The sequence below is a fragment of the Thermoascus crustaceus genome (genome assembly GCF_041956765.1).
Source record: "Thermoascus crustaceus strain CBS 181.67 unplaced genomic scaffold VTN00scaffold_3, whole genome shotgun sequence".
NCBI lineage: Eukaryota > Fungi > Ascomycota > Eurotiomycetes > Eurotiales > Thermoascaceae > Thermoascus > Thermoascus crustaceus.
In genome coordinates this window covers 1618647-1629768 of record NW_027192529.1, presented here as the reverse complement: position 1 = coordinate 1629768, position 11122 = coordinate 1618647, and the positions used below count along the sequence as shown (strand labels likewise).

The 11122-nt window shown below is 49.0% G+C and overlaps 4 protein-coding genes across 4 annotated transcripts; 2 read left to right on the top strand and 2 right to left on the bottom strand.

Annotated features, from left to right (window-relative positions):
- Positions 1–271: 271 nt before the first annotated feature.
- On the top strand, positions 272–2025 carry VTN00DRAFT_5773 (uncharacterized protein; the record flags this gene model as incomplete). Its single annotated transcript, XM_069432340.1, has 4 exons — positions 272–607; positions 680–1540; positions 1631–1789; positions 1852–2025. The coding sequence occupies 4 exons, from the start codon at positions 272–274 to the stop codon at positions 2023–2025; spliced, it is 1530 nt and encodes a 509-aa protein (XP_069288210.1).
- An 838-nt stretch (positions 2026–2863) lies between these two features.
- VTN00DRAFT_5772 (uncharacterized protein) lies at positions 2864–4998 on the bottom strand (the record flags this gene model as incomplete). Its single annotated transcript, XM_069432339.1, has 4 exons — positions 2864–3002; positions 3080–3769; positions 3825–4631; positions 4694–4998. The coding sequence occupies 4 exons, from the start codon at positions 4996–4998 to the stop codon at positions 2864–2866; spliced, it is 1941 nt and encodes a 646-aa protein (XP_069288209.1).
- A 1715-nt stretch (positions 4999–6713) lies between these two features.
- Positions 6714–9823, top strand: VTN00DRAFT_5771 (uncharacterized protein; the record flags this gene model as incomplete). Its single annotated transcript, XM_069432338.1, has 10 exons — positions 6714–6758; positions 6890–7086; positions 7134–7768; positions 7829–8270; positions 8333–8731; positions 8780–9030; positions 9108–9308; positions 9369–9591; positions 9647–9738; positions 9798–9823. The coding sequence occupies 10 exons, from the start codon at positions 6714–6716 to the stop codon at positions 9821–9823; spliced, it is 2511 nt and encodes an 836-aa protein (XP_069288208.1).
- A 277-nt stretch (positions 9824–10100) lies between these two features.
- On the bottom strand, positions 10101–11038 carry VTN00DRAFT_5770 (uncharacterized protein; the record flags this gene model as incomplete). The annotated part of the gene is made up of 6 exons (XM_069432337.1): positions 10101–10226; positions 10301–10360; positions 10616–10713; positions 10781–10861; positions 10937–10971; positions 11019–11038. 6 exons carry the CDS (start codon positions 11036–11038, stop codon positions 10101–10103), a joined length of 420 nt encoding a protein of 139 aa, XP_069288207.1.
- Positions 11039–11122: the final 84 nt, after the last annotated feature.

Genomic DNA, 11122 nt, shown 5'->3' with positions numbered 1-11122 from the left:
CCGCGATTGTTTACAGAACTAGATACAAACACCGCATTCCAGTTTCCGGTGCCCAGACTTCTCGCCCCCGAACGACTCCCCGACATTTTGGGAAATCTGGGGAAGCGGGTTTGAAGAAGCATGGTAAGGGGTACTATGCCTGGACCGTCATTTCGTTATCTTGAGCTTAAGATCACCTCTCAAGGTGGCATTTTCTTATATAAACTAGTAGTCCTTCATCTCATCTCCTGCTGGATGTATTGTCTCCGAACCTAACATCAGTCTCGAAACAATGGATATCAAAATAAACCAGATCGCGCCGGGGAAAGAAGTCCAAGCAACGTACGTTGAGAATTCCATCAGCGAGTCGAGACGGCCCATCAGCCCTGAGCATGAACGCTATCTGCTTGAGAGGCACGGTACATTAGCATTAGATCCTCTCCCGTCTGCCGACCCAGAGGATCCTCTCAATTGGCCCAGTTGGAAGAAAGAGATTCAGATATTTCTCGTAGCGTTTCATGCGGGCATGAACACGTTCACAGCTGCTGGGATTATTTCCGCCTTCGCGCCTCTGGCAACGAAATATGGCGTGTCCATCGACGAATCGGCGTACTTGGTAGCTGTGCAGGTGACTACTTACACACTTTTTCTTTCTTTCATATCTTTATATGGTTTCAAATGCTTAGGTAACGATTCATAGATCCTCTTCCTGGGCGTTTTCCCTTTCTTCTGGAACCCCCTGTCCAACCGTTTCGGCCGTCGACCTATTTTCCTCATTTCCACCCTTGGAAGTCTTGCCAGCAACACTGGCGGCTTCTTCTGCAAATCGTATGGAACACAGATGCTGAGCCGGATCCTGGTATCCATCTTTGGCTGTCCTCCGCTGGGCTTTGGCAGTGCCGTCGTGACTGAACTCTTCTTCACGCATGAACGGGCCCAGAAGATGGGCTGGTGGACCCTCCTGATCACCTTGGGTATCCCCGGCGGACCACTCATCATGGGATTTGTCGTCCAGCATCTCGGGATCGACTGGGTCTTTGGGATCTTCGCCATCGCCAATGCCATCCAATTCCTCGCATATCTGATCTTCAACGCTGAGACGCTCTACGATCGGTCAGAATCCTCACCACGTCCCCAGAATCAAAAACGAAACCGCTTCCGCTTCCACCGCCTCGATCCCACTCCCTTGACGTTGGGCAGTTTCTTCGCGCCCCTGAACCTGATTACCAAGGTGAAGGTCGTGATACCGGCCGTTGCATTTGCGCTCGTCTTCTGCTACGCCAACACGGCCATCACCGTCGAGCTGCCCAAGTTCTACGGGGAACTGTTCCATTTTAATGCTCAGCAGGTCGGTCTCCAGTACATCTCTGTGATCATCGGCGCCGCAATCGGCGAGCAGCTCAGTGGACCGATGTCGGATTGGTTCGTGAACAGATATACCAGACGAGTGGGTCACAGTCATCCTGTCCATCGGTTGTGGATTGGGTATATCGGTTTCATAACCGTGTTTATCGGTATCATCGTCTGGGGCATCGAGCTTGAGAAGATTGAGAAGCGTAAGGTGTGTCATCCATCCATACCTATGCATATCCGTGCTGCAAGATCATGTCTGGACCTGGTAAACTAAACCTTTTTCTTCTTTACTACTCAGAGACAATACACCGTCGTTCCACTAGTCGGGGCTGCATTCTCGAATTTTGGGAGCCAAGTCATCACGACGACAATGACCACGTTCGCGGTCGACAATTATCGTGAGAGGTCTGGCGATGTTGGGCTCTTTGTCAACGTGATCAGACAGATCTGGGCCTTCGTAAGTCATCTTCTATTGCTATCTAATTCTCCTTAAGGACATGAGCTTACATTCTTCATCAGCTCGGTCCATTCTACTTTCCCGGCATGTACGATACGCTTGGCTTCGCGGGCGCGTCGGGCGCGCTGTGTGCGTTGATCTTCGTCTTTGGCGTCATCCCTATTGCCGTGATACATTACCAGGGTCGGGAGAAGAAGACGAAGACGGAGACTACCGGTGATAGTAATCTCGCATGAGGAATCATATAAAGGAATGATTTGTTCCTAGCATGTAGGATCAGATATTTGGATTGAGCGCGGGCTGTAGAAGGCAGGAAGCAGGCTGACCTCTAGGAGGTTGATATAGGCGAGCAGGCCGGGCCGGCTACCTCCAACATATCGATCTGAGCAGGGTATGATAGGGTATGGCAATCATTGCTCAGGTTACCCTACTATATATAAGTATGATTTCTCGGGCAGCTTAGTTACAGCACAAAGCGATGTATACCTCTTTTAGATCCGTATAAAAGAGTAGGTATTCTGCTTTAGGAGAATGTCATTTACTTGATAGGGATAATTTTATATCAGACGTATCTATTTCATCCATACGCGTACATCTGACTCGTACGAAGCATAATGGTAATTAGTTCTGATTAGGTCGTTATCGAAAAAAATATATCATAGGAAAAGAATACTATTGTGATAGTTGTATTAGCATTGGTATATCCGCTTCTGTGATGGTACTAACAGTATAGCTGTGTAAGGTTAGGTTTCAAGTTCTACTAAACGTCCTGGTTTTCGATAGATTTATCGGTCAATCAAGCAAGGAGAAGACTAGCACGGCTACACAGTCATCAGAAATCAAACTATTAAGGACAATTTCATTGCGGCAGTTACAATAGGAGTCTACTAATTACATTCACAATCTGACAGATAAAAAAGCACAGTGCAGAATAATCGATCTGATACAATCTGATATGAGATATTTCCCCAAGTCCTACAGTTGGGAACCATTCCGGTGATGATTCAATCGTCTCCGAACCCGTGCAAGGACACCTAAACACAATACACGATAATCAGTAGCTACTGGTTTCCGTCACTGGACGGTGATCGAGTCTTGTGGCTTGGTACCGTTGACACCGTTGGCGCCATTCACACCGTTCGTACCGTTAGTCTTGGCAGCGTGATGGTCAACAGTGATGATCTTGGCGTTTTTATCGGGGTTGATGAACCAACTAGATGTGGTATGTTAATAGGAGTCCGGAATGTTCGGATGGAGAGAGATTGTACTCCGAGGCAAGGATGAACTTACGTCAGGTCAGCAGTCTTATCCATCATCTCCTCGTACGTGAAGCCGCATGCCATCCAGGCAAAAGCGAGATCCTCATCTTCACAGAGGCTCTTCCAATCATAGTCTTCGTACCGCGGGTTTGTCAGCATAGTAAAAAGCTGCAGACGTGAGCCGGGGTGCAGAGATCGGAGCTCGCCATCTTTCTTTCCGTTCTTGTAGGTACTCGTGCAGCTAGACGCCCACACGGTGCGAGCAAGGAATGCCAGCGCATGCTTCTGATAAGCGCGTGGAACGTGAGGCTTTGGGCAGAACGAGGCGTAGTTCTCCGTCGCGAGTTTCCGGCACATTTTGGCAATGTAGTGCGCGACGAACTCGATCGATGTCGTCAGACTTCCATGGCCGAGGGGACTCGCCGGTCCGAGGATCGTGAAGTAGTTGGGCATGTCAGCTGCCGCGACTGACAGATAAGATTCAGGGGCTTTGTGCCAGCATTGCTGAAGATCCATGTTATTCCGTCCAATTATCGGGAACCGTGGTGCGCATGATAGCTCGAAGCCAGTGGCGCAGATAACGGTGTCGACATGGCTTTCTACGCCGTTGATGCTTCGCAGGCCATTCTCTGTGAAGGCTGTAACATCACCCCACACGAGCTCACACTTGGGAGACATAAGAGCCTCCAGGTATCCGGTACCGGGTGTAGGTCGACGACATCTGAGAAGGATCATTAGTACTCTAGTCAGATCTTGAGAGTTTGGGAGCCACTTACCCAACAGCGAAATCTGGGGTCAGCGGCTCGATCCATTCCGGCTTCCCACCTTGTTTGAGTTTCTCTGCCAGATTTTCAACACAATATTTGCGAGCTGCCTCCTGCTCTGGTGTGTGATCCATATACATGAGGAAGCGCTCATTCACATCGTTTTCCACGTCTTTGCGGTATTTTAGGTACTCCTCGGGATGCTCTCTCCACCTCTTTTTTTGCTCTTCGGTGAAAACAAGGGTAGTCCCCTTGGGTCCAGCGAACTTCTCACCTATTCTTGCTATGATCCATGTGGGACTGCGGATGTGCACGTATATCTTCTCTACTCGATCGATAATAGCCGGAAGAACCTGAATACCACTGCTCCCGTTGCCTATGAGAGCAACAGTCTTGCCGTCGATGTCTTTATCGGCGTCATGCGGCCAGTGAGCAGTGTGCAAGCTGCGCCCCTTGAACTGCTCCCGACCGGGGATGGATGGCCATTTCCAGTTGTTAAAGAAACCGCCGGCGTTCACAAAAACGTCGCACTCTTCCACCCATGTGTCATCAGTCTCGCCTTCAGTGACACCCGGGCTGGATATGACCAGATCGCGACCGTCCGTACGGGTGACAGTGACCTCCCAGACTTGCCTTTCTTCAACCCATTTGGCGCCAACCACTTTGTGTGATACTTTGATATACTGCCACAAATCATGCTGTTCACAAACGTCTTCGAGGTATTTTTGAATATCCCTTTGCGGGGCGTAAAAAGATCTCCAGTTTGGATTTGGCGCCCATGTATATTGGTAGCTGTGAGCTGGGACATCACAGGCACATCTGTCTGCCTGTTAGCTTATCGCTAAAAGGAAGTCAAGGACAGACAAAAATTTCATACATACCCAGGATATCTGTTCTCATACCATGTGCCTCCGATGCCAGCATCCTTTTCAAATATGGTCAAGTTTGCTCCAGGGATTTCTCCCACGCGGACAGCCCGGGCCAATGCAATACCTCCAAAACCGGCACCAAGGGCAATTATTCTTAGCGGTCGCGGCGTCAGCATAGGCACACGCGATAGAGCATATGCCAGACCATCTTGGTCCTTGTAAGCGTCCGTTGCGTAGCCCAACTTCGCTTCGCCAGGCGCCAAGGACTTGAAATACTCCATCGCTCTCTGCTTCGCTGTCTTCATTGTGGGAGCCATTGTGAATCTGCAGCAGTGATTAACGGGAAATATGATATGTGGAACCACCACCAGACAAACAAATAGACCTGAAGATTAGTCTTGCGTCACTAGTTCCCTCCATCTTCTTTTATATATGCCTATCCCCTATCCCGGTACTTGAAGGCGGGAACCGGTTCAAGTTGCCTCAGTCCGCATTGCAAGGCACATAGATGCACGGAATAGTACAATTCCCGAGGGAAGCCTACAGCACAAAGCATGAGGCTTCAAGTTTTCCTAAGGGTGAGCTGCGACTTGATGAGGGGTTGATGTTCCGTTCGTGCTTCTGCACGGAACGTATCCCGTCCTGTCATCTTTGGCAATCAGCTCGGGGTAGATTCCGCTGGTCGTAGGATAGTATCCATAGATTCTCTTGCACCAAGAATGAGTACTATCTCCATGAGATGCCACGTGCATTTCTGGTTGTCGAATCAGGACCCGTAACAATTCTCTTGGTAGATCACTGAAGCTGGCACTATGACCGCGTGTGACATCGTTGCTTGTTCCCCGAGGCTTTTGACGGAAGATTTCGAGTTGTATTTTCAATATCCAAAGCCGTGAAATAAACAAGGGTGAAGCTCTCACAAGCTTTTCTTCTGCGGGGTATATATCGTGAGGATCCAATCGTCTCAAGTCCCAGGTAGTGACATCTGATCGTCTTCTTCTCGTTAGCTCGGTTTACTCCACAAAGCCCAACGCGGGGAAGCGTTAGTAGGTACCTGCAAGATCTCGGAAGACGTCCCGAATGATGAGTCTCATCCTGTGCAATGCGTCCGAACCTTCCAATCTCCCTGAATCTCGGATGGGAGAAGTGCATCTAGACTTTAGCACGCTACCCCGCACTTTATCTCCCCGGCAAACCGTGCCGACTTAGCCAGTTCTCGGGAGCATGTTAAGTGGCCGTTTCTGTAGGGGTTCAGCTCTAGTACAGACGGAAGCCTGTCTTGCCATCCCCAACGTTTACCGGACGTCTGCCGTTGGGCAGCGCGTCCTTCCACCAGAGGAAATTTGACTAATGGCTGTGTTCTTTAGGGTCTTCTTTGCTCGAATGCTTCACCCCTGAGATTTGGTGCGGTCCGGATGCAGCATCAACCGGCTGCTGGCTTCGAGGCGCGTCGCATGTCGAACAGAGTCTTGTATCTTGAACGCATATACGCTGGGTCCGGTCATCTCTCATCAGCATCCACGCCATGCTAGGGATAAAAGCAAAGGGGCGACCAAGCGATGACACTCACCTGGCCCAATGGCAGCCCTGGACCCGAAGCAGATAGTCATGTTAAGCGCCCTGCTGGATGCCAAGAGACCATGTCACGATCTACGGACGCCGTCTAGATGCTCCATCGACAGCGAGACAAACTTCATGGAGGACTCAGCAGGCTTCCCCAAACGCGGGGCCCCGCATCGCATCAACGGCCCCTATCTTATACATCCAAGCAACGGGACCACGGATAGTCCCAGCCCTCATTTCTTGGTATTTATGGATATTCATAATTATGTGCCTAGTGCCTCATAGGCTACTTGGCCGTCAGTCTATCTAATACTTGGCACCCTTGTATCCGCCACCGTCGAGAAGATTCACTACATCAACATCAGCGTGAATAGAACTTTGATCAGTCTTTACACATGTTACCTTCCCATTGATCTCCAAAGCCTCTCATATACTGAGCCGGTAAGCGGAGTAGAGGGCGATCAGATCAATGGCTGCTCACCGGCAAGCGGTTACTGAGTCAAATGAAGCAGTGGTCAGTTTGCATACCTTTATCAATATATAATGCATGGGATATAAGATATTTCAGTCTGAGTATCGGGAGTTGGGAGAGCCAGGTTCTGTCTCATTCAAAGTAATCCACACGCTGATAACATGCGCTTCCAGAAGTCGCGGTCATCGGGGAAAGAGCAAAACCGCCCTCCAAAAAGGCAGAAGATCGCCCTTGCCTGCGAAGAATGTCGTGAGCGCAAGGTACGGTGCGACGGTGCTCGACCTGTATGTGGGACATGCATGAGACGCCATAATGGCCAAGAGCTATGCAAATACCCAATGGAGATTCCAAAACTATCCAGCCAGAGACAGTAAGGACCTTCATTCCAGCATATTTTCAGAGCTGATATTATGGAAGATACATAGAAATCCTTCAGGAACGCATACGCCAATTGGAAGAAATATGCAGAGTCAGAGATTCTCTGCCGTCTCCTGCGCGGAGCAATGACCGCACAGTCCAATCCCGGAGTCTCCCGCCCCCAGATCCACGCCATACAGACTCTTTGTCTACTTTATTGTTGCCTACTCCCAAGCATCAAGACAGTTTGGGAGCTGAACCGAACTCCTCACTTCTATCCCGACATAGAGATGGGGAGAATGCAGCAGCTGATCGTGAGCCTTCTTCTGCTGGCGTTGAGCTGCTTGATGGTTTTAGAAATCAGGACGGATCGCGCTATGGTCCAGAAGAACTTGATGAACAGAGTCCGATCAACGCTATGGGTGCAACATCGCTCGTTCCAGGAGAAATTCAATCTGCAAGCGAAGACTTTTATGGAAAGTCATCTGCGGCGTCTTTCTTTAATCAGGTGCAAGAAGCATTTTTCCGTCATTCTGGCGAACACAATCCATTTTCGCTGTCAGAATCTCCATCTTCTGGCGGGTCATGGAAAACTGTGGTCGGTAACTCACTATCGGAACCATTCAATCCAACTTCCTCGTCTAAGCTCAAAGACTACTCGCTTCCACCACGAGCTCTAGCAGACCATCTCTTAGGTTTGTATCAGGATCGAGTGCATTGTCTATATCCTTTCATGCATTGGCAAACCCTCCAAGATGCTTACCGCCGCCTTTGGAGACCGGACAACGAAGTCAAGGGGAGCGATGCACCGTCAGGTGTGGGCCTTGGGGCATCGGACTGCCCAAGGTCTGTATTCTACTGCGCTCTAAATACTATCTTCGCCCTAGGGAGTCAGTTCTCTGAAGAGTCTTTTGCAGAGCGTGCCGCAATGTCGGGCACTTTCTTTAACCGCTCGAGACGTCTTCTCCAAATTGATATCCTCGACCATGGAAACTTGGCACTAGTACAGACATTACTGATAATGGCCCAATATTTGCAAAGCACTAATCTCCCGAGTCGATGCTGGAACGTTGTTGGCTTTGCTTGCAGAGTTGCGCACAGTCTAGGCCTGCATCTCAACCACGGAGACGACAAGAAGTGTACACTGCACCAAGAAATTAGACGCCGGACGTGGTATGGCTGTGTGGTCTTAGATGCGTCTGTACCTCCTCTCCCGGGCTTTAACATTAGCATCTGTGACTCATATGAACGTAAAATAGGGTTCTAAGCATGACTCTTGGCCGGCCCACGGTGACATCTCACGATACAACTGTTCCCTTACCGAGTACGATTGACGATGAAAACCTAAGTGCTGATTCCTCAAACTGTGTCCAGCCGGCGAATGTCTTTTCACGCACAACATTCTTTGTACAGGCAATCAAGCTATACAGGATTCTCGATAAGATCCTATCCAAGATTTACAAGCCTTGGAATGAGGCGACAAGGGGCACAACGACAGACGAGGAGCGCGTTCACATCAGTCGTGTCGACGTAATCATCCAGCTAGATGCGGAACTGACGAACTTCGAGACAAACCTACCTGACGCTCTCCATTGGTCTAGAGGTGCCCAAAACCGAGATGGCATACTGCTTCGCCAGACGAATGTACTCCATGCAAGGTAGGGCCCTCAGAAACATAGACTATGAAGTTGCTAAATAGCTACTAGGTTCCTTCTACTGCGGATGTTGATATACCGCCCGGTTTTTGTCCAACTGTGTCAAAGGTCAAGCTTAAGTCAGCAGTCATCGACGTTTAGCTCTCGCACGCACGACGATAGTGATGCAAATACAGTTATGTTTACATTCTTTGCTCAGCGCTCTGCCGTAACTTGCATCGAAGCTGCGGTTGGGCTTATCAATCTGATAAGCCGGACGTCGCAGACTCCGCAAACTGGTGCTTGGTGGTACAATCTGTATTGTGAGTATATCCTGTTCAGTTCCCAATCGCAGGGCTACCTGCAATGCCAAAAACTGTCTAACGTTAATAATCTGCAGACATATTTACATCTGCGATGGTCCTGACTCTGGCAGAACTATGTCCACCAGTACGACAAACCATCGATAGTGACAGCTTAGCTCGTTCATGGCAGCAATGCCAAGATACACTTGCTCGTATGACTGAATATGGCCCAGCCGTGCGGCAGTATTATAGAATCCTTCAAGTAATGCAGAAGGTGGTGAGATTTGGTGGCCAGTGTACGTATTTACCATCCTTACTTAGCCCCATGCCTTACTTCTCTACTGACTTCATCGTAGCGCAATTGTCAACCGACTCCTCCAATAACGAACTAGATGGCATGGCATTACCAAACGGGTCTAGAGTTGCACACAGAAATGCCAGTTCATATCCAGGAGCTCCACTTTCTGCTGTCCCAGACGCGGAGTCGAGCAATGACAACCAGCTTGAAGGGGACGCAGATTTGACAGACTTCCTATGGAAGGATTGCTGGTCTTTCTCGAGCAATTGGCCTATAAATGGGTATTGGGAGAATAATATCGTTCCAATGCCCTTCTGATGCTTGGTCCTCAGCAAGCGTTAAGCAAGGAATTCCGTTCTTGAAACAACAACACCCACAAAATAGAGTAATGAAAAGCACCCCTGTTGCCCTCCTTGACTTCTCCAGCTGTAAGTATGTCGATATACTAGGTAATACAGTACCTGTCAGTCTCATTCTACTCCTGCAGCAACCTCACAACAACCTTTCCACTAAATTCGCCCCAATGAAGTTTCTGCGTGGCTTCGTTCAAATTCCCAAAATCAAACACTTCAACTTTAGGCACCACATCCCCCGCCGCTGCCATCTTCATGGGTTCAGCCATATCAGACGACTTCTCAACGGAGGACCCGATTACTCGAAGGCCGAAATATTACCAATAAAAAATAGCTGATTAGCTGTTTATTCGTGTCTTGTTAGGATGCAACTGTTACGTACCGCGAATAGCCATCTCCCTCGATGAGATGGGGATGTCATCAATCGCAGGTCCAATTCAGACGACCGTTCCCAGATGGCAGACAAGCTGGAATGCTTGCTTGTACGCTTCTATGACGCCTGCGGTGCAGATCACGGCGTGGGCGCCGTAGCCATTCGTGAGGTGTTTGACGCGTGCTTCGACCTGTGAAGTTGAAGCGACAGATGAGATGTCTATGCACTTATAGGGTTGGTATACACTGTACTGTATGCACATACATCATCTTGTTTGAAGTCCAGGAACTCGGTTGCTTCAAGGCTTCTCGCTTCTCCGAGCCTCTGTTAACATTAAATGGTATGATCAATCTCAGCTTCCTCAATCCATGTATGCCTACCTAGATAGATAGACAGAGAGTAAAGTGTATGAGTTCAAGGTGTATCATAAGCTGCGCTACTCACGTGTCCACCACGATGACCTTGTATCCTCTACTCCTGCAAATAGCGACTCCTCTGTAGATGATGAATTTTATTACTTTAGCCGAATACATATAGAGATGAAATAAGATTGGACAGTTCCCTTGGATTAGGGGTTACGAACAGATGTCCGAGTCCTCCTCCCGCAGCTGGAATGACTATCCAGTCACCTTGTTTCAGGGCCGCTTTTTGGACCGCGGAGTACATGGCCACACCGGCTAGAAGGACGCCGTTTGAATTCTGGAGTACGAGACCTCGGAGGAGTTATCTATCATCTCTACTTACCGCAGAGAAGGGGTGCTGCTAGTTCATATGACAGTTTATCAGGTATAGGCGTGACGAACTTTGCTGGTGCGGCTATATATTCTGAAAGAGAAGTGTAGCAGTCAGAATAGATATACTCTTTTCCTGTCACCATATATAACATCCTGTGCTGCTTACGCTGAATGTACCCGGAATATCCTGAGTCAAAGTGACTATAGTTTAAGAGGTCGAAGATATCTATAGTCTACCTTCTACTCACCCGTCCTGCGTTATGTTCATTGGGGCAAGCTGTATAGTCAACCGTGCAAATCTCGCAGTTGTGACAGGCACTGTACAGCCATCTTGATTTCGCCATTATTATTA